This window comes from Chrysemys picta, chromosome 6, assembly GCF_011386835.1.
Source record: "Chrysemys picta bellii isolate R12L10 chromosome 6, ASM1138683v2, whole genome shotgun sequence".
Lineage (NCBI taxonomy): Eukaryota > Metazoa > Chordata > Testudines > Emydidae > Chrysemys > Chrysemys picta.
Window position 1 is genome coordinate 56,867,057 of NC_088796.1, and position 21,429 is coordinate 56,888,485.

At 39.6% G+C, this 21,429-nt stretch overlaps 1 protein-coding gene and 1 long non-coding RNA gene across 9 annotated transcripts in view; one reads left to right on the forward strand and one right to left on the reverse strand.

Moving 5' to 3' along the window:
- ADGRV1 (adhesion G protein-coupled receptor V1) overlaps positions 1 to 21,429 on the forward strand; it is a 443,810-nt gene that overhangs the window by 278,645 nt on the left and 143,736 nt on the right. The window contains exon 86 of one of the 7 annotated variants that reach the window (XM_008167457.4): positions 19,080 to 20,358. The exons of the other annotated variants lie outside the window; for them this stretch is intronic. Coding sequence (XP_008165679.3) covers positions 19,080 to 19,190 — 111 coding nt within the window. The 3' untranslated portion in view covers positions 19,191 to 20,358. Of the gene's footprint in view, positions 1 to 19,079; positions 20,359 to 21,429 lie in introns of those variants that run through there. 7 annotated transcript variants of the gene reach the window in all.
- Positions 1,215 to 21,429, reverse strand: part of LOC101943445 (uncharacterized) — a 142,699-nt gene continuing 122,484 nt past the window's right edge. For both annotated transcript variants that reach the window (XR_010602231.1, XR_006175806.2), the window contains exon 3: positions 1,215 to 5,464. This is a non-coding gene — a long non-coding RNA (uncharacterized LOC101943445). The remainder of the gene's footprint in view (positions 5,465 to 21,429) is intronic.

Consider the following 21,429-nt stretch of genomic DNA (forward strand, 5'->3'; position numbering starts at 1 on the left):
GATTTATAATTATATGGTAAAATGAGAAAGCAAGCAATTTTTTTCCAGCAATAGTGTGCTGTGACCCTTTTGTATTTTTATGTCTGATTTTGTAAGCAGGTAGATTTTAAGTGAGGTGGAACTTGGGAGTATGCAAGATAAATCAGATTCCTGAAAGGGGTACAGTAGTCTGGAAATGTTGAGAACCACTGCATTGAAAAGCAGTGGTCATCCTTGCAAGGGTTCATTTTGATCAACTTGCCCCAAACAAAAATGTATTAAGGTTGCCAGTCAGGTGACTGCTTATTGCAGGAATATTGCAATAATTCCCTCCTCCTTGCACTGTGGTGCTGATTCCTCATCCAGTCACAGCCCAATATCATTATTATATTACAAGAGTGATTGACTGGCCTGCATGCTCTTTGTTTAAATGCTGACTTTACTTTTTAATTTATTTGCTGTTTTGGGGTCAAAGCAAATGTTGAGATTTTGAGGTAAATTGCAAAGAGCTTTAGAGCAGAACTTTGGGCAGAATAGCACTACTTGCATATGGCTTTAATTAAGTAGAGATTGACCTGACATACCTGGTAAAACTATGTATCTAAAAACTTTGCCAAGACATGAACAGCACCAGTTCTGAAAAATATGTGGATGACAATAGCTGCAAAAGCTGTAACATTTGCTGACTGTGCTGTTTTGAAAAGAAGAATAGGATATTTTTAATATGCTGCTTACACACAGATGCACAGATTCCCCTACCCTATCCAAAAGAATCCCTGATCTATTCAGTGTGGGGATTTTGGTGGTAACACATTATTGTCTACAGTATATTAAATTATGTGAATTGCTACATTTCTTGGAAAAGTCTTCTTGGGAATTACTCTGAGATAATTTTATTTATTCAGTGACAAAACCATAACACATAAAGATAGAGGGGATTTCCACAGTTTCCACTTTCACAATCTCTTAATTAGATAACACTTTCACTTTCACACTGAACCTGTCTGCCCACTGAGAGGCACTCTTACACATTCTTCTGATCTGTATGCTGAGAAATGTTTGAAGTAGTCTGCTCATTCATTCATATGTTTTTGCAGCTATTCTACTGGATTATTCTCTAAGGTGAACTAAAGGAATGAAATGAAAAACTTTTTACCAAATTTCTGAATGAACATATTGTACCTGACAGTGACATTAATACCTATAAATGTACTACAAATAGGAAAAAAACACAACGTATTAAGTAAAAAAGGGTTAGGCTGTTTGTAAAGAAACATATAAAGTAGCTCATAATGTTAAATTAATTTCTTTAGCATAAATTCCAATTTCTATAACCTCAGAATTATGAATTTGCATTTGTTACATAAGAAACTTAGCATGAAATAGTAAAATAAAATAAAGTTTGTGTAATAGGTAAATTTGGGTCTGTAATGAGGAACAGATGAAATGAATGATCATTTGAAGGTGTGTATATATGGAAACTCTACAACTGTGTATGTGTTAAAGAAAATATCTGATTTAAACTATGAAGATTGGGGTCAAAGTTTGCCCTGCCTTACACCCTGAGAAGCTCCACTGATTTCTTTTCAGTTATACTACACAGAAATCAGGGAAATTTATGCAAGGGAAGAAAAGATACTGAATAGGCCCAGATTTTCTGCTCGACCCACAGCTAGCCCAGAATCAGTGTGGCACAAAGATAACTACAACTAAGGACCTGGGCCTATGCAGCTAGTGTGAGTGTATAGCACAGGATAGTAACACTTCTCTCTGACTCTATCATTCTGTATTCTCAGGTTATTTTATGTCCAACCAATTTTTAAAAAACTCTGTAAATTCATATTTAAAAAGATGTTCTAAATTCTGCGAACAGTCTGAAAGGGTCATTATGACAGCTGGGGATTGCCAAGGTTCAGGGGAGCCCCATGTACAATGCCTGTTCCCCTATCCCAGCGGTTTGGTGAAGCACAGAGAAAATGAAGGAGCCAAAGCTTGCATGATCTCACCCTCTGCACCAGGCCTTGGAAACCAACTGAGGTAGAGCAATTCAGCAGTGAGACCTCCTAAATTAATTCAAAGATACAATATTATTTTTTATTATTTGTATTACCATGGCATTTAGAAGTCAGAGTCAAGGACCAGGATCCCATTGTGCCAGGCACTGTACAAATACAGAACAAAAAGATGGTCTCTGCCCCAAACAGCTTTGTTCAATATATGAGCATGGGTCCATGTTTAAAATAAATTAATAAATGAAACAATACAGGACGTGGGGTGCAGGACTCCTCATTTATCAGACATATCTATGTATGGATGCTACTTTCAGCACTTTTAAAGTTAATTGTGTTCATTACTGTACCATATGTTTTTTATTTGCTGTAATTAGTATGGTTGAGAGTGGGGAGAATTAGATGAGATTGGAGTGCTTAGCTCACAGCAAAAACATTTCATGTTCATATAACAGCAAATTTATGAAATAATGTTGGAGTTAAATACTGAACAATCTTTAAAAGGAGGATGATTGCAAAAGTGTCTGTTAAAAGGGAGCATTCTTTGTTTCTGACTTGTGCGATAAAAGATAAGGAGGATAATATCCTATTCTAGAAAACTGAAGAAAGGGAGATACAGGAAAAAGTACCTTTATCTGTTTCTTGAAAGTTGATACAGTGTTTAATAGTTTTAGCTATATCAAAGTAAGTATATGGGTGTTTACTAGTTACACAGGTACATGATATTGTTCTCTTTGGCCTATTTTCCTTGCATTTCGATGAAAGGGCATGTTTACCAGAGCTGATTCTCCACATTCCTGGTGGGGTTTTGTGTGTGTGTGTGTGTGTGTCTTTATCCCCCCCTCCCCCGCTTGCAAAATTACCACAGATCCACAACAAATACTCATTTTAAGGCCTGTCAAATGTAAACAGCTCCCAGTATTGCAGAGTAGCAGGACTGCAGAGGAGCTGCAATCACCTCAGGGAAGGAATGTAAACAGAGCTAAGCATCCATCAGCCCACAAATAGCTCTCTTTAAAAAAACTTCGATCTGTGCCTGGCTCTTTGAGGCTGGTCCTATCTACAGAGAAGTGGTCTCTTGTCTGTACCTGGAGTGACACAATCATATTCAGTGCTTTAAACAATTCCAGAAAAAAAATCTACTACAGCAGACATTTTATCTGTCTCACTCTTTGTTTGAACACTGTATCCTTGTTGGTTTTTGTCAAGATTCTTCATTGCAATATATTATACATTAAACATCTAGCAAAGTTGCAATATGTTATCTGATGTTGTAACTTGCCTTCTATCAATCAGTTAGTTAGTTAGGCAGTGGGCAGCATGATAAAGGCCAGTGTATTAACCCGAGTATAATAATTAAACAACATCATAATGCATTTTTTTTCAAAGAATACAGCAATTTCATAGAATTAGCTTGTTTTATATTGTGCTACAAGATACAATAAAAGGCATACTTCAGATTCCAAATGTTTCATATCATTCTAAAAAAATCCATCTTTAATCAGTTTGGAAATCATTCCCCCTCTAACCATAATCTCCATGAGATATACTTTAAAATGGATCTGAAATGTTTCCAGTCACATTTCTAATTTAATCTAATAAAACCGAAGACACCTAAAATTACTGGTATGCATCCTTTTGCTATTAGAAATTAGCTTTGTTTTTCTTACAAGGCAGATTCAGTAGCTCACATAATTAGCAATAATAAATGCAAGTTATACTATATTAAATACAAGTGGCCATGGGGTTAAAGCTACTTCACATCTAATGCCAAGAGAATGTATAAATAACTAGTGCTGCAACTAAAATAAAACAGTTTGAAGTATTTGCATTAAAAAGATGCTATTGTTTAGCTTTGGGTCACTGTCATATTATTAAATGATATCCTGCAATATCTGGCAATTTGTAGGTTAATTACATGAGCTGCCTGGAAGCAGAAGTGGTGCTGTGCTCTAACTGGGAACAAAAGCTCTGAGAGAGAAGATGCTGTTAGGGCTGGAACTAGCCAGTTTTAACCGGCACCAGTTAGCAATGACAGGGAGAGTAGGGGTGGGAATCAGGATGGGGGAAGGGGAAGCACTCAGGAAAAAAAGCATCTCATTCCAGCAGAATGTCTCCTTTCAAAGACTCACTGTTAAAGCCACTTTAGATTATCTCATTTGAATATGTGGTTCTGTGAAAGAGACCTGGTACTTCCCTCAGTGTGCTATGTGATGCAGCCCTTTGAAACACTTCTGATACATTTTGGTATGCTTTATTTTTTGCTCTGTGGTGGGCAGGTGATACAAACTCCTCAGTGTTAAACCTTTGCGGGGAAAAAAATGTTTGGTATAAAGAACCAAGGCTAGCTTCAAGGAGAAGGGGTCTCATTTATGCTGCTTTTATACTTGTACTACCCCACTGATTTCAGTGGAGTTGCTCCTCATTTATACCACTTCAAGTGAAATCAGAGTTAAGGCCATCTTTTTTAGGATAACAAACAAATGTGTACACTATTTCAGGCTATTCTTCAGAGACAAAGAAATGCTGAGGTTACAGTGTGAACGTTTTATATAAGGGAGACTTTAGGACAAATCCTCTTGTGGGTTAGGGCAACTCTTGGTTCCCTTAAATAGGGTGACCAGACAGCAAGTGTGAAAAATCGGGATGGGGGTGGGGGGTAATAGGAGTCTATGTAAGAAAAAGCCCCAAATATCGGGACTGTCCCCATAAAATCGGGACATCTGGTCACCCTACCCTTAAAGCTGTTTGTCTGCCCCACAGAATATCTCTTCTAAGTCACCTCCCTTCTCTTCAGCAGGCATAGGGAGTGTAATTGAAGCATTCCTGCATTCTGTGGTCCTCAGCAGCCATAAGTCCCCTTGAAGCCAATGACAGCTGGCATAAGTTAAGATGCTCTATCTGGCACCAGGGACTGGATTGGCACAGAAAAGCAAAAGGCCAAAGGGAGAATTTAGCTGCCACTCAGGATTGAGACCTTACAAATGTTATGTATTCTGTGAATTGACTCATTGCAGCAGTTATACTCCAAATTCTCAATTTTCAGTAAAAAAAAAAAAAAAAAATTTAGCTTTTATGATTGTGGAGATTAGTCAGTTCACATTTTCAAGGTTATCTGATGCCTGTCAGAAGGGAGTCTGAAACAACAGATCTGACATGTAAAATACCTTATTAATCTCATTTGAGGCCAGAGTCTGGCTCTTTTGGAAGATGCCACAGAATTCAGCATTTCTGTTGCAGAATTTCCCATTTTGATGCAGTCAGACATCCACTGATTTGTTTCCAGTCTTCCTGCCCTGTTGGGAGCTGCCTGCAATGGCAGTCTACTCTCCAGTTTCCCCAGAAGGAGAGTTAATTGGATTTCAGTGCATGCTCCTTGCACTGTTCCATAGAGCTAGGAAGCAGGGGGTCAGGGAGCCAGAGTCCAGTTTGCCAAGCAGGAAGTGTAGTCCAGTATGCAGAGCTGCCAGGATCACCTGGAGAGCAGAACACAAATCAAAACATTGTTAAAATAATCATTTGTCAGTGAGACTTTTCAACTGAGTTATACTTAAAAAGAAGAACAGGAGTACTTGTGGCACCTTAGAGACTAACAAATTTATTAGAGCATAAGCTTTCGTGGACTACAGCCCACTTCTTCGGATGCATACTGAAACCTGAGTTATACTTGTGTGTGTTTGTGTAGGGCTGGAGGAGAGATGGGGATCGAGGGTTTTTCGTGGCAATGGAATAGTGCCACTGAATTTGGTCATACTGTGAGTGTAAATGGGACCATTCTTATACTCGGGGTACTGAACATTTGAAACAAGGGACTTATACTGAGATTATTTTGTACAAATCATTTGGTATTGTCTTTGCCATTGAAATTGTGCTGAAACGCATAATGCGCAAGGTTCTAATCCTTTAGCCTTACATGAGAAGAACCAGCCAGGTTGTTTCATCAGGCCACTTTATTTTTACATGCGTAGCATTTGCTATCTTTTTATTTTCTCAGGATATCAGATGATGAGGGAGTATTTTTGTTATTTTCCCCGTTTGCTATTTCTCAGTTTCAGTGCTGTATTGGTAGCAACAGTTCTTATCCATGGTTTTTGAAACTGTGTGCGCCAAGTTTTGAAATTAACTAAAAAGAGTCTATAGGAAAGGTGGAATATGCGATATAAAGTGTGCTCTCTTCAGCAACTAAAATTAAGTAGAGTGCACAAACAGATTAGAACTGCATCTAATTATCAGCAAGCTCATTCTGGATTCTCTGGATTCAAGAATATTTTCCTGACCACTTTTAGCATCTTGTCTTAAGTCAAGTGTGTCATTTATGATATTGCAGCATAATTGGAGACAAAAAGTCAAGTATGGGACCAATTAGTCTTTGTTTATACACAAAGCAAGGCAAAATGTTTGCCTTAAATATTTCTTTTATGGTTTCTTTTATACAGCAGAGTTCACTAGTCACACTGATTTTTTTTTTAATTTAAATGTAATATGTATCTCTTCTCTCTGTAGCAGCACATGGTAGATTGTCCTCACTTTACATTAATGAAAAGCAAAAAGCACATCTGTCGTGGAACTTAAACACAAACTTGATAGTTCTGCAAAGTGAGTTTCAAAAATAATTTTAATAATTAGTCTAACATCAAATATACAGTGAGGAGAACATTGTACATAAAAATCTCCAATAGGAAAAGTAAAATGTTCAATGGGAAAGTCAGGGATTGGAGGACATACTTCTTTTGACTCTTAATTACCAATAATACTCTGTACTTGTTACTTCTGGGGGAATTCTGTGCCATTGTGTGTGCCCTACAGATTTCTTTGCATCTCTACAGAAAAATGACTTTCTTATGGGGAAGCTGTAACATGTGATCACATGCCCCTCTCCAGCAGCCCGGGCATGTCATTTCAGGAGCCTGGAGCAGCCGGTGGAGAGGTAAATCAATGTGGGGGCAGGGGCCGGGACTGGGGATGCCCCCACTGGTGGCTCCTGGCTGCAGGAAGCTCTACACCCCTCCCCACTTCCTGCTCCCTCATCCACATGACCTCTGTGTATCTGGATCCCCCCATACACAGCCCCCCGGCCGAGCTTCACCTCCCTCTGTACCCAGACCCTAATCCCACCGAGCCTTTCCCCCCTGCAAAGTTCCACCCCTGCACCCAAACCACCCCACACTGAGCCCTCCGCACTTGAATCCCCCCTCTCCCCCATGCCTGGACCACCCCAACGAGTCCTCCATACCGGGACCTCATAGGTGAAAACCTCAGCATTGGGCTTATGAACAGTTGTACTGGATACAGTATCTCATTTGAGAAGTACCAATTATGTTGCAAGGAAGGAGTCTGGGGACAGGTGTCTACAAAACCGTACTAGCGAGAAATAGTTTGCTTTTATTTAGTGTTGCTCTTTCTTTGAGCGTTACTGAAGTTGTCTACATGTAATGTGCATAGATAATCCAAGCAAAAATAGCAGCCAGTGTGTGCCTGGCTGTAGTTTGTATGTTTGGAAACTAAAACATTTTTGTTAATGAGGAGGCATAATGGCCAAACCATTGGGATTATTCCCTGTTCTTCAAACATGATAGGTGATTTTCATTTCTATCTGGAGAACTAGACGCTGACTTGTGTTAACGTGATGTCTGAAAGACTCCTATCTAATAGCACGTGCCCCTTAGCACTGAAACAGCATGACCTATAGTTAGAATGTGTGCTGCGAGTCAGAACTGAGGTTTTTTGCTTCTGGTTCTGCTGTAGACATGCTCCAACCTCAAGCAATTTACATAGGATGCAGCTTTTAAAATGCCAAAGGGAGTTAATGCCCAAATCCCAATGGAGTTATGCACCTCATTCCCTTTGGCACCTTTGAAAATCATACCTATAATTTCTTTTAAAACAAAAGGAAGTATTTTTTTCACACAATGCACAGTCAACCTGTGGAACCTCTTGCCAGAGGATGTTGTGAAGACTATACCAGGGTTAAAACAAGAACAAGGTAAGTTCATGGAGAATAGGTCCATCAATGGCTATTAGCCAGGATGGACAGAGATGGTGTTCCTAGCCTCTGTTTGCCAGAAGTTGGGAATGGGCAACAGAAGATGGATCAGTTGATGATTACTTGTTCTGTTCATTCCCTCTGGGGCACGTTACATTGGCCACTGTTGGAAGACAGTATACTGGGCTAGATGGACCTTTGGTCTGACCAAGTATGGCCGTTCTGTTCTTTGACCCTCACCCCACTGAGCCCCAATCAACTGCACCCAGACCTCCACTCCATTGAGTCCCACTCCACCAGCATCCAAACTCCCCAGCTGAGCCTCCCATACCTAGACACCCCTTGTCAAACCCCATCCCCCCACACCTAGACCCCCCTGCTGAGCCCCAATCACCTTCACCTGGATCCTCCTGCAGAGTCCCATTGTCCCTGCATCCAGAACCCCCAAATGAGCCCTTGCACATCCAGATCCCCCTCCCCCGTATCTGGACACCCGCACGAGCTACCTGCATCCAGATTGCCCCACCCAGAACTGTCACCCCGCACCTGGATCCAGCCAGGCTGAGCTTTACAGACATTGAAAACTAGATTCTGGTTAGCCAATATGCCCCTCCTCCCTAATTATTCTCCTTGGGGCTCACAGGAAGCTAGATGTGGAGTATGAATGGAGCTGTACCAATATCTAGCCCTTAGTAATTAAACCTGTCAACATCTTTGTGAGGTTAAGATAGCATCATTGTCCTGGTTTAGAGATGGGGAAACTGAGTCTCTGAGAAGTTAGTGCCTAAGTTTTTAAAAAATAACCTTTAATTTTGAAGTCTGAGTGGTTGGGTACCCCCTAGGGCCTGCTTTTCAGAGGCACTGAGCACCTACAGCTCCCACTGATTTCAGTCACAGTTGTGGGTGCTCAACTTTTCTAAAAATCCGGACCCAAGAGGCGCAAGGTGGGTGCCCAAAGTGTGAAGCATTCATAAGTAGAGGCCACTTTTAAAAACTTAGACCAAGTGATTTTGAGTCAGTAGCAGAGCTGAAGATAAAACCTGGAACTTCTGACTCCCCGTCCTGTGGTCTAGCCACTAGACAATGCTCTTTCCCTTAATCTTAACATTCATAATTAATTTCAAATTTATCTAAATTTCAGATGAACTGGATAAGAAACCCTGCCCATATCCCCTCTACATCTTACAACAGAGTTAGCAAGTTCTCTTCCCCTTTCATCCCCAACAGGACAGTTCTTCATTCCCTCACCCTCCAAAATAATTTCTAGCCTTCCTTTGATTCTCTGTTTCTGAAGTCTGAATCACAGGGCCAAGGAGGTCCATCTTTTAGGCCTCAGGCCAACCTCATAATTCAACCTGTGTATGCATTATAGATTTTACTTTCAGTTGTACCCCACTGTCCTCTATATTTCAGCTATTACCCTCCCAGCAATGGAAAGGTCTACAGCCAAATTTTTAAAAGAGTTTAACACACATTTTTCATTTAGATACCTACAGAAATGGACAGACTTTCAAAAGATCTCCACTCTCATTGAAGTATTTAAATTGAACTGATCAAAAATGGGGAAGTATTTTGTAAAATATTCCATGAAAAATTCATCACTTTTTTGCATAGGTGCCGTCTTTATAAGTTGCCGGGGATGCTCAACCTCTGCTCCACCCCCACTCTACACCTATTTAAGAGAGGTCTGCAATATGTTTGGGATATCTAGGTCCCAATATCCTAAAGATTGTAGGGCTTTAGTTTGGCAACCATTTGCAAAATCTGACTGAATTAAAAGTCTTCAAGTTCTGGTCCGATTTCTACTTAAAGAATGGAATTTTTCTCTTCACATTGCAGATATATCACACATGTTGAGGTTCTGCCAAAAAATTCCTGTGAAAAATAGTCCTGCATTGTTTCTCAACAATATATATCAAAATACTCATTGGCAGAACTTATGACTCTTAAAGTTTGAATAGATATTTTGTGTGTGTGTGTGTGTGTGTGTGTGTATATATATATATCTCAGTCTACTGTAAATTCCATCCTAGTTTGTCCTCAGAGAGAATTGTAGCTAATTATTAATAATTTTATATTAAATACTTTACAAAGAATGGTTATCTAAAAAAGCCAAATTACAATGTAAAGCTATTCCAATTTATTCACTGCTCTTTCTAAGCATGGCTCTATTTTTCCTCTTTGAACTGGAATCTCTTGCAGCTGACTTTACTCCTTTTCTGCCTGCACAACCCGTGGGGGCACAATGGAGAGTTAAATGTTGCCACATAATGGGAGACAGCACTGTGCAAAATAGTGGAATTGACTTAGATTGGGTGCATTCTATCTTTAGCAGAATTCATTCCACTAAACTCACGTGATTATAGCATGTAACTTAATTGTGAATTCCACCCATTGATAGTTTAAAAATTCAAATTTTCTATCATCTTGATAAGCCATATTGGTTTTGACATAACTTTAAACTCGTTTCAATGAAAATAATAGAAATGCTTTGAGGTTCTCTGCAAGCAAAACTGCTGTTGTGAAACATTTGACAAATAGAAATCTCACAACGCTTCAGTTAACTCTCTGAGTCGTGACCAGTGATCTTAGTTTTCCATGAAAAAAAACACCCCAAATTCTCTGATTTTAAAAAAATATATATGTATTTTTCTGGGGTTAAAATGAAATGCTAATTTTCATTTCCCTAGCCTTAATAGGGAGTCTTGCTGCCTGGGGCTGTCAGCCCGAGCCCCATCACCTGGGACTCCGGCTGTCAGCCCCAGTTCAGTTAATATGGAGAGCCGAATATTGGTGGCTTGGATAAACGGGGTTCTACTGCATACGTGTTTATTTTTTCACAAAATGTAAAAACACAAATTCTGCTTTTTTCCTTGGCAAATGGTTTTCTAGTATCCCTGCTCATGACTTCCCATCTACTGTTATTGAGTTGAGTCTTCATGACAAAACAGCAAGAAAGAATATAGCATTATTGCAAACGTGTCTCTGTTGTCTCTCCTAACACTGCTAACAGAGTATTGTATTGTATTACAAGAGTTGTAACAGAAATACTTATTTATATTAATCAATAAATAAAATAGAGCTAAAATAAGGTCCCAAGGAAGTGAACGTAAGTGTTGCCATTGGATCAGAACCTCATCTTACACCAGTGATGTCAGAATTTGGCCCCTTGTATTCAATAACTAAGGATTTGGTCCCAAATATCCTATTTTCATGGTAAATTTCTTCACTCTTTCTTTTGAAAGTGAGTTTTTGGTACAGTAAAACCTCAGAGTTACAACACCAGAGTTACGAACTGACCGGTCAGCCACACACCTCATTTGGAACCAGAAGTATGCAATCAGGCAGCAGCAGAAATCCAAAAAAACAAAACAAACAAAAAAAGCACAAATGCAGTTCAGAACTCTGTTAAAGTAAACTACAAAAAAAATAAAGGGCGAGTTTAAAAAAAAGATTTGACACGGTAAGGAAACTGTTTCTATGCTTGTTTCATTTAAATTTAAGATGTTAAAAGCAGCATTTTTCTTCTGTATATTAAAGTTTCAAAGCTGAATTAAGTCAATGTTCCATTGTAAACTTTTGAAAGAACAACCATAACATTTTTTTCAGAATTACAAATAACTTCCATTCCCAAGCTAGTTGTAACTCTGAGGTTCTACTGTATGTTAATTAGTCCTGTCGATTAATTGCAATTAACCCATGCAATTAACTCAAAAAATTAATTGCAATTAAAAAAAAATCATTGCGATTAATCACAGTTTTAATTGCACTGTTAAACAATAGACTACCAATTGGAATTTATTAAATATTTTGGATGTTTTTCTACATTTTCATATATATTGTATTCTGTGTTGCAATAGAAATCAAAGTGTATATTATTTTTATTACAAATATTTGCACTGTAAAAATTATAAATAAAATGTAGTATTTTTCAGTTCACCTGATAAAATATGATTTAGTTGAGGTTGGACCTGCTTTGAGCAGGGGGTTGAACTAGGTGAGCTCCTGAGGTCTCTTCCAACCCTAATCTTCTATGATTCTAAGTACTGTAGTGCAATCTCTTTGTCATGAAAGCACAACTTAAAAATGTAGATTTTTTTTATTATTATATAACTGCACTCAAAAACAAAACAATGTAAAAATTCAGAGGCGACAAGTCCACTCCGTCCTACTTCTTCTTCAGCCAATCGCTAAGACAAACAAGTTTGTTTACATTTACAGGAGATAATGCTGCCCTCTTCTTATTTACGTCACCAGAAAGTGAGAACAGATATTTGCATTGCACTTTTGTAGACGGCATTGCAAGGTATTTACGTGCTAGATATGCTCCTTCATGCTTCGGCCACCAGAGGACATGTTCCAGACGACATGCTTCCATACTGATGACGCTCGTTTAAAAAAAAATACATTAATTAAATTTGTGACTGAACTCCTTAAGGGAGAATTGTATGTCCCCTGCTCTGTTTTACCTGCATTCTGCCATATATTTGATCTTCTAGCAGTCTTGGATGATGACCCAGCACATGTTGTTGGTTTTAAGAACACTTTCACTGCAGATTTTACAAAACGCAAAGAAGGTACCAATGTCAGATTTCTAAAGATAGCCACAGCACTCGCCTAAGGTTTAAGAATCTGAAGTGCCTTCCAAAATCTGAGAGGGACGAGGTGTGGAGAATGCTTTTTGAAGTCTTAAAAGAGCAACACTTCGATGCAGAAACAGAACCACCAAAAAGAAAATCAATCTTCTGCTGGTGCCATCTGACTCAGATAATGAAAATGAACATGCGTCGGTCTGCTCTGCTTTGGATTGTTCTCGAGCAGAACCCATCATCAGCATGGACATATGTCTCCTGAAATAGTGATTGAAGCATGAAGGGACATATGAATCTTTAGTGCATCTGGCAAATAAATAACTTGTGACGCCAGCTACAATAGTGCCATGAGAATACCTGTTCTCACTTTCTGGTGACACTGTAAACAAGAAGTGGGCAGCATTATCGCCTGCAAATGTAAACAAACTTGGTTGTCTGAGCGATTGGCTGAACAAGAAGTAGGACTGAGTGAACTTGCAGGCTCTAAAGTTTTACATTGTTTTATTTTTGAATGCAGTTTTTTTTTTACATAATTCTACATTGGAAGTTCAACTTTCATGATAAAGAGACTGCACTACAGTACTTGTATTAGGTTAATTGAAAAATACTATTTCTTTTGGTTTTTTTACAGTGCAAATACTTGTAATCAAAATAAATATAAAGTGAGCACTGTACACTTTGTATTCTGTAATTGAAATCAATATAATTGAAAATGTAGACAATATCCAAAAATATTTAAATAAATGGCATTCTATTAACAGTGTGATTAATCGCAATTAATCACTATTAATTATTATAACTGCTTGACAGCCCTAATATTAATGCAAATATTATTTTTATAGAAGAACAAACAAGATGTGTTATATCTTGAAATCAATGCACAGCAACTCTGCACAATGACTGGAGACTACTCAGTTTCTGTGTGATATGATACTTGTGTGGTATTAAAGCTCCTTGAATTGTGACTTGATGCTGACTGGTGAGATCCTGATCTGGTGACAAGGTCCTTTAGAATATACTACAGTATATCTTCACAATGAAGGGATGGACATATTTTCATTAGCCAGTCAGTGTTCACAATTTAAATTAAACAGTTAATGTTAAATTTCACTGGTGATAGAGAGACAAGGTGGGTGAGGCAATATCTTTCATTGGACCAACTTCTGTTGGTGAGATAGACAAACTTTCAAGCTTACACAGAGCTCTTCTTCAGGTCTTAATATTCTGGGACTGACATGGCTACAACAACACTGCATACAACTGATGATATATGATTGTAACTCAGAGCAAAAAATTGTCTGAGTTGGCTTTCCTATACTCTGGGCTCTATGTTCAGCATATTTTTCCCTAGACATGTGTACATCATGTGAATGTTAATGGGAGTCAGGACTTACATATCAAAGGGAGCGTTATCCCCATTGTTACTTAAATTATTAGGAGGAATCGATTAAGACTGCTTAAACGAGAGAATAATATTCGGTGTTTAATTTAAACTGTCAAGGGACTTCAGTGTTAAAGCTGCAGTTAATTACAGTACATAGAATTATTAGATTTGGCTTAAATTTTAAATTTCAGTGAGTTCTACAAAACCTATTTTGAAGAAAATTAGTTTAGCAGTTTTTTAGACATTTTTACTATGCATGTATAAAAGAATTTAATATTTTAGAATATTTGTTTCAGATTTACTGGATGATTATTTCTCATTGAGTCCTGGCCATTTACGAAATATTGAGTTTTAAAATATGGCATGTTTTAAATTTTGTGCATTAAAGTAACTTATAAATGTTGTTAAACAGGAAAGGTATACTCCCTAATTCAATATTACTTTTAATTATTTTTTTGGGGGGGGGGTGTTAGACCAATCCTTAAAAGTTTTCACCCAAAAGGTTTTGTGTGAATGAAAACATGTGTCAGCAGAGATGTCTTAATGACCTTAATGTAGAGCATGTGATCATTTTTCCAGGTTATAATATGTGTCTACCTCTCTTGTACTCTGAGCCTCTACCTCTCCTTTATTTTCTGAAACGATGAAGGGTGTTTCCACTATCCCCAGACTATGCTTCTTTTCTGGGCTGGCTCATGCCATTTTTGAATTGCTGTCAGACAGCATGGACCCAGCAATAATCCGTGACATTCTGGTAACAAAAGTGACTCTGCACTGGTTGCTTGGGCTGTATTACAGCACTCAGAGCTGGAAAATTTTGGCCTTGGACTTCGCCCATTGCACCTCTGAGCAGATGATTTGGGAGCAAGAGAATATTCTGTGGCAGTAGTAGAAGGATACTATGCAGCAGTGGTAGCAGGACAAGGAAGAATAACGGAACATTGAGCTGTTGCAACAAGAGGACACTAGTTCCTGGATCACCTACACAGCATTCAGTGCTGTTTCCGGGCCCAGGAAACCAGCATGGATTGGTGGGAGAGGACCATTCTGCAGTGTTGGGATGACCAGCTGTGTTGAGAGAGCCTTCCCCATCCTGAAATTATCTTGCTTGAGATCGGTGCAGAACTGGCCCTGGAGCTTCTGTGACAGCATACCAACATGCAGGTGCCCCATACCCATGGAGAAATGGGTCACCATTGCCATTGGGAAGCTGGCCACCCCAGAATGTTACCCATCGGTAGCCAATCAATTTGGCATGGGGTGAGCAACTGCAGGTCTGCTTTGCCACTGATAAGGTGCTGTCTAGCTGAGTCATGAAGCTGGGTAATGCTCAGGAGATTATTGATGGCTTTGCACACATTGGGTTCCCAAACTGTATAGGTGCAACTGAACGAACCCATGTACCTATCATTTGCTCTCCTTGGCAGGGTGCAGAATTTATAAACAGCGAGAGGTATTTCTCCATGGTGTTTCAAGGACTGGTGGACCACTGTAGCAAGCAGATTTACAGATATGAATGCATTGTAGTCCTGAAGGGTCCATGATGTTTCACTATTTTAATTAACACAGAAAGGACTGTTTGCCCCCAGGACCACTGTAGAGATTAATGGTGTGTAGCTTTTCTGAGGGACTCCGCTTATCCCTGATGCCCTGGCTAATGAAGCGATACACAGGCTGCTTGGACAGAAGGAAGGAACATTTTTACTATCCCCTCAGTAACTGCCGAATGGTAGTCCCGTGTGCATTCGGCTGTTTGAAAGGCAGATGGTGCTGCTTATGGAATAGGTTGGAAGCAGCTCAAAAAAATGTTCCAACCATAATAACTGCATGTTGTTGTTTGCACAATATTTGTGAGGGCAAGGGGGAAAGCCTTACACTTGGGTGGGAGGCTGAACTGCAGAAACTTGCTTAGAGGTTGAGCAGCCAGTAAGGCCTAGCAGAGCTCAGGATAGCTTCCATTAGCTACCTCTCTCTCTTTTTCCATGCTTTCCTTTACCATGGTGATGCTGTCTGTACCCACAGCAATGCTTTCCGTGGCCACAACACTTTCCTTGACCACTGGCACGATCTCCTGAGAGAGCTGCATTTCTTTTTCCTGATGGGTCTTCATGCACAGTTTCCATCTCTCAGCCAGCCTGGTTTTCCTCTGTGACTCAGCCATGAGTTCTGCAAACATGTCCTCACGAGTTTTCCTTTTTCTCCTTGCTACGATGGCCAGCCTGTCAGCAGTATATAGAGGCCAGAGTTTATACTCCTGGTTTTGTTTTGCAGTTTTGTTTGTGCGCTGGAAGCCCATCTGTGGGATTGGAGGTGTAAAGGGGAGGTTGGGGGGCATCGGACAAGCTGGATAGTAATCCCCTATACATCCCCTTCAGGCTGTCCTGATTCTCACTTGCTGTGGCAGGTGACTAGTAGGCTGAGAATGGTTTTATTCAAATAGGCAAAGGGCAGACCGAAATGAGAGATGCCGTGAAGTTATTCACTGGGATGCTTCCCCTCCCCCCCCCCCCCGAAGTTCTGCAGGAGTAGATGGGGCTTGTAAGCTATATCAGGGGGGATGGATGTGCAGCTGTTTCCTATAATGCGCATAACAAAGTCAGGCAGTTTCTCAGTCTTAGGTTCCATGTGGAGAAAATGCAGAAAAAAATAGGGTTCTGTGCTGATTGTCAGCTCCAGTGTTAGGGCATTTGTACCTCAGTGGGGAGCCGTGTTGGTTGTGCCTTCACCGGGCATACAATGTGCACTCAGACATCATGTAAGCTACAAAAACTATCCAAATGCCTTTTTCTGTCAGCACTGTCTCAGTAAACTGCTGAATTTTGCACAAATGAATGCTTTTGGTATTCAAATCTGCTGCCAGATGGGAGCAGGGTACAGACTGTGACTGTGCCATGCTGGGGGAGCATTTTGAAACAGCAAAATGGGGGGGGGGGAACTCCTCGCTCACCTCCATCAACAACGATAATAATAAATTGCCAAGACAGGTACTTAATATGCTGATATTCTTTCCAAGGGATTTGACTCTTCAGTCCAGGTCTGAGTTTCTGGCTGGGAATTGGCCTCAGCTGATACAAAGCAGGAATCAGGGTCAGTTGTAGCAGGGCACGACTGGGGCTGTCTTTCCAGGTGGCTGTCGTCAGGGTCCTGAGCAGGGCCGGCTCCAGCATTTCTGCCGCCCCAAGCAAAAAAAAAAAAAAGCCGTGATCACGATCGGCGGTGGCAATTGGGGGGAAAAAAAAAGCCGCGATCGGCGGCGGCAGTTCAGCGGCAGGTCCTTCGCTCCTAGAGGGAGTGAGGGACCTGCCGCCCCCAAATTGCCGCAGGTGCCGCCCCTCTCCCTTGGCCGCCCCAAGCACCTGCTTGTTAAGCTGGTGCCTGGAGCCGGCCCTGGTCCTGAGTCTCCAAAAGATCCCGGTTCTCCGGGAAGCAGCTTCTCTCCAGCATCTTCCTGCTCATCCCCTGATGTGCTTATCCAGTCGTCCTTGTGTAAGGGAAGAGTGCGGATAGCAGGCTCCAAATAGTGCCTAAACTGTAACTGATTATCAAAAAATGGACAAGTCACACATCCCCTCCTGAATTGTTTTTCTTTACCCCTGATTTCAGTGTACTTTCTCCTGAGCTGCTTGCTCTTTGTTCTGCACTAGTCATAACCCTTCATGGATATCTGCTTTGCAACATCCACGGAAAGGTCCTTTTTCCTCTGGCTGGCCACGGAGCTTCCTGAACCAGTGCTTCTCCCCAGATGGCGATGAAATCTCAGGATTGCTCCTTGCAGCTGTATGAGGCATGTTGTGGGCCTTCTGGACTGCAATTGCAGTTGTATCACCAGAATAATGATACAGTGGGATTCGGGAGTAAATGGGCAAAATCTGGCTATGCATCAGCTTTTAAAAGGGAGGGAGGTCTGTCTTGGAAACTTAACACCAGGGCAGGGAGGGCATACAAGTAAACAGGTTGGTAATGGTCAACCTGCAAAGAACTGTGGGTAGCTGTTGGAAGGACGCAAAAAGTGGTGCTCAGCAATTGCTTGCATGTGAACAAAAGACCGAACTAATACAATTAGAAGCAAACTTAGTCCACTTTGCCACAGAGCGCCAGAGTGCCTGATAAATAGGGAGTTAGTGCACAATAATGGGGTTTTCAAATCCAATTAACTCATTTGATCAGTTTAAAACCCCCATGTAGACAAATCCTTAGCAGACCATGTAATAATTCATTGTTTGCAGATTTGAACCGCTGGGTATTTTTGGGCATAACCATGTTAATGCTTGTTTGCAGCATAACTGCGGTGATATAAGTAGGTAAACAATGGCTCTATTCTTAATAGAGCTAGTCAGAAATTTCCATTGAAACTTTTTTTTAAATGTTGATTTTTGACAAACATCATCATGGATTTATAAGCCTTTTTTTTAGTAACCATATATATGTTTAATGTTATAACTAAAATCAAAGGAACTGATGCTGATTCCTACTTATTATAAAGTGTTTTTCAAGTGTCCACTAATTATGCACCAATTTGGTTATGACTATTGAAATAATTTAGTAAATTATTCATGCAAATGCACAATGGATCTTTGTTCCCAAGTGTTTCACCTCCATTCAGTATTAATAATGCAGATTAAATATTGGCTATTTTTCTTTAAAGCTAAGTAAATTATTTTATACATTATTTTAAATATTTGCTTTAAATTTTGTCATATTTCTCTGCGTTCCAATGCATGTTGTGTATTGGATTGTTACTTTGACCAGAAAGATTGATTTGGAACTTAGGCTGTTATCAGAAAATCTACACTTTTTTTTTACTGATTCCTTTGTGGGTATTTTTGGTCTAGCGGTCAATATCAGAACAGAAAAAGAACATGAGTGCTAGTCTAATCTGCAGAGCAACAGTGATAGGTATGATTTATTAAAAAATTCCAGGAGGGTAACGCTTTTTTATCTATTTAAAGAAGATCAAAGCAGAAGAGGGCTGCTCTATGAGGATATTGTGGGTTTTAATAGGTCACTTAGCATGTTATTGTTCATTGCAATTAATTACAACAAAAGAAACCACACAGTCAATTCAGTCTTTGCTGCTGCTTCCCCTGTTTGCACTATGTTGGTGTAATAACAGTTAATATATATTTTTACAGAAATACATGAATACGAGAAGGGTGGAGGACTCCTTCCCAATATGGAGCCAAGAAATAAAAGAAAAAGCAGTTGTCTTTTGTTGTCAGAAATCTAGTAGTATTTTGTGTTAGAGCCAGTTCCTGCAAAGATTTATTTACTGTGAGTAACTTTACTTATGTGAGGAGACCCATTAAGTCAATAAAATTTTGCAACTAAAGTTGTTTGTGTTTAAGCCTTTGGAGCACTTGTGGAGCAGGAACTGAGCACCTGAGAAAATGCATATCACGTCACAACGATAGTGAAGTACAGTATTTCACCAAAATCATTGCTATCATCAATACTGTGTCAGAATTTTCTGCATGGGTATGTATGTGTGTTGCACATCCTCAAACATTTCCTAAAGGGAGCGACTTCTCCCAGGGAGGAAGGAGCCCTATCTCAGGAAGTGATTCTGAAAGGAGATTCAGTGTGTGGGTGTTGCTCCATGCTCTCTGCCTGAAGGAGAAAGCTAAACTATTTTGTACTAGCAGCAGGAGGGGATCTATCTGTGTATTCTCTTCCTGTAATAAATGCATATTGTTTTGTTAAACTTGTGCCTGTGTTGTTCCAGGGACTCCATCTGCTTGTGTAGCTCACATACTAATAAGGAAACCACAAGGTCTTGTATTGATACCAAATTAATCCAGAATTTATGTTCAGGGCTACATTAACTCCAAAAGAAGAACAGATCTTATTTTATTTCTCCTCTCAGGCCCTGAATGTCCCTGTGCTGTTATGACCATCTCTTTGATTGTGACCTGTGAGATACGGGTGTCTCCAAAACCTGTTAAAACTTCTTGCAAATCATGCACAGGGGTCTCTATAGAGTGTTCCTCTCTAGCAGATATATCACTACCTCCTTAACACTTCTTGGAAATAAGACTAAATTATGATTCTCAGATTGGTTTTCCCAAGGTGGTAGCACTTCATGTTACTTCTAGACTGCTAGGTCAACCCTTTATCTTACTTTCACACATCTTCTTATATAGTGAACTTATTTTAGCATTTACCCATAATGGCACTGAAAGCTACCAATATCAAATATTTAAGAAGTAACTCAATGTAATTTAGCTAATACAGTATATAATATACTTACATCTCTAAGGCATTTTCAGCTTTTATTCTCCCATCATGCTGAAAAATTTGGCTGGAACCTTCTCAAGATTGGCTGGTTCTAGCTGGCAAGGGCATGACACTTGGGTAAGTCTGTTTCCCTACAAACTTTAACACACAGCTAAATCCGCCAGAGCCTATCATCCTCAATTGCTATTACATATTTTCTTTGACCAAATGTAGCTAATCTAGCATTAATAAGATCCTTCATATTCTATATCCAAAGTAAGGAAGATTATATAATTTAAATATTTGAATAAATGATTCTTACAACAAACTGTTGCAAATTCAGTAGTTTCAAAATATTTTCACTGCGTAATTATGGGACAATGCTTCCCCCTGTTCAGAGGAGATGTGAATGTGCAGTGATAATAAATGCTAAAACAAATCCACCATTTAATAAGAAAATTGAAAGGAAGATATGTCTAGTCCAGAAGTAGCACAAAGTGAAAGCTCAGATCAAACTTCACCAGTTCTTGACGTTCTTACCTGTAAAGGGCCAGATTTTCAAAGCTCAGCCGTCAGGTAATGCTCACAAAAATATATCTGGACATGTATAATGTGCACCATTAAAAAAGAAAAGTTTACCGTGCTATGGTGGTCATTATTGGACATTATTTGTGGTATTCACTATAGGCAGGTTTAGGGTCTCAGTTTAAAAATATGGTTCAAATCTCAACAACTTTTGGAAAAGTTCTTCGGTCCAGCAGAGATTTCTGTCCATTTTATGCTGCATCCTGACCACTCTGTTCACTGTTTTGTTTTGGGTTATTTTTATAATGCTCCACATCATAGAATTTAAGCACTTATATGGACCATGCCCTCTTACATCTACTACTTACTTTACATTCTCCTCCTATTATTTCTGTATTCCAAATATCTATTCTTATTGCTTCTAAATTCTAACCTATTTACTTCCTCCTTGATTGCTATGTAGGACCGGATTAAAGAATTTTGCAGCACTCTGCATTATGGAAATTGGGCCCTCCTCCCCTTCTTCCTTAAACTAGACAGAGCATGTGATATGCAGACTGTAAATATGAGATTATTGTTACCATCAGCGTTAGATCTTTCTCAGCAGAAAATACAGAAGTATCACTGATAGAGAGAAGCCTGTGTTCTTATGCTACTGTATTTTGAGTATTAGAACACAAACAGGATTTGAATATAAGAATAAAGTTGTATATAGCCCCAAACAAAGTGACTGATATATAAATA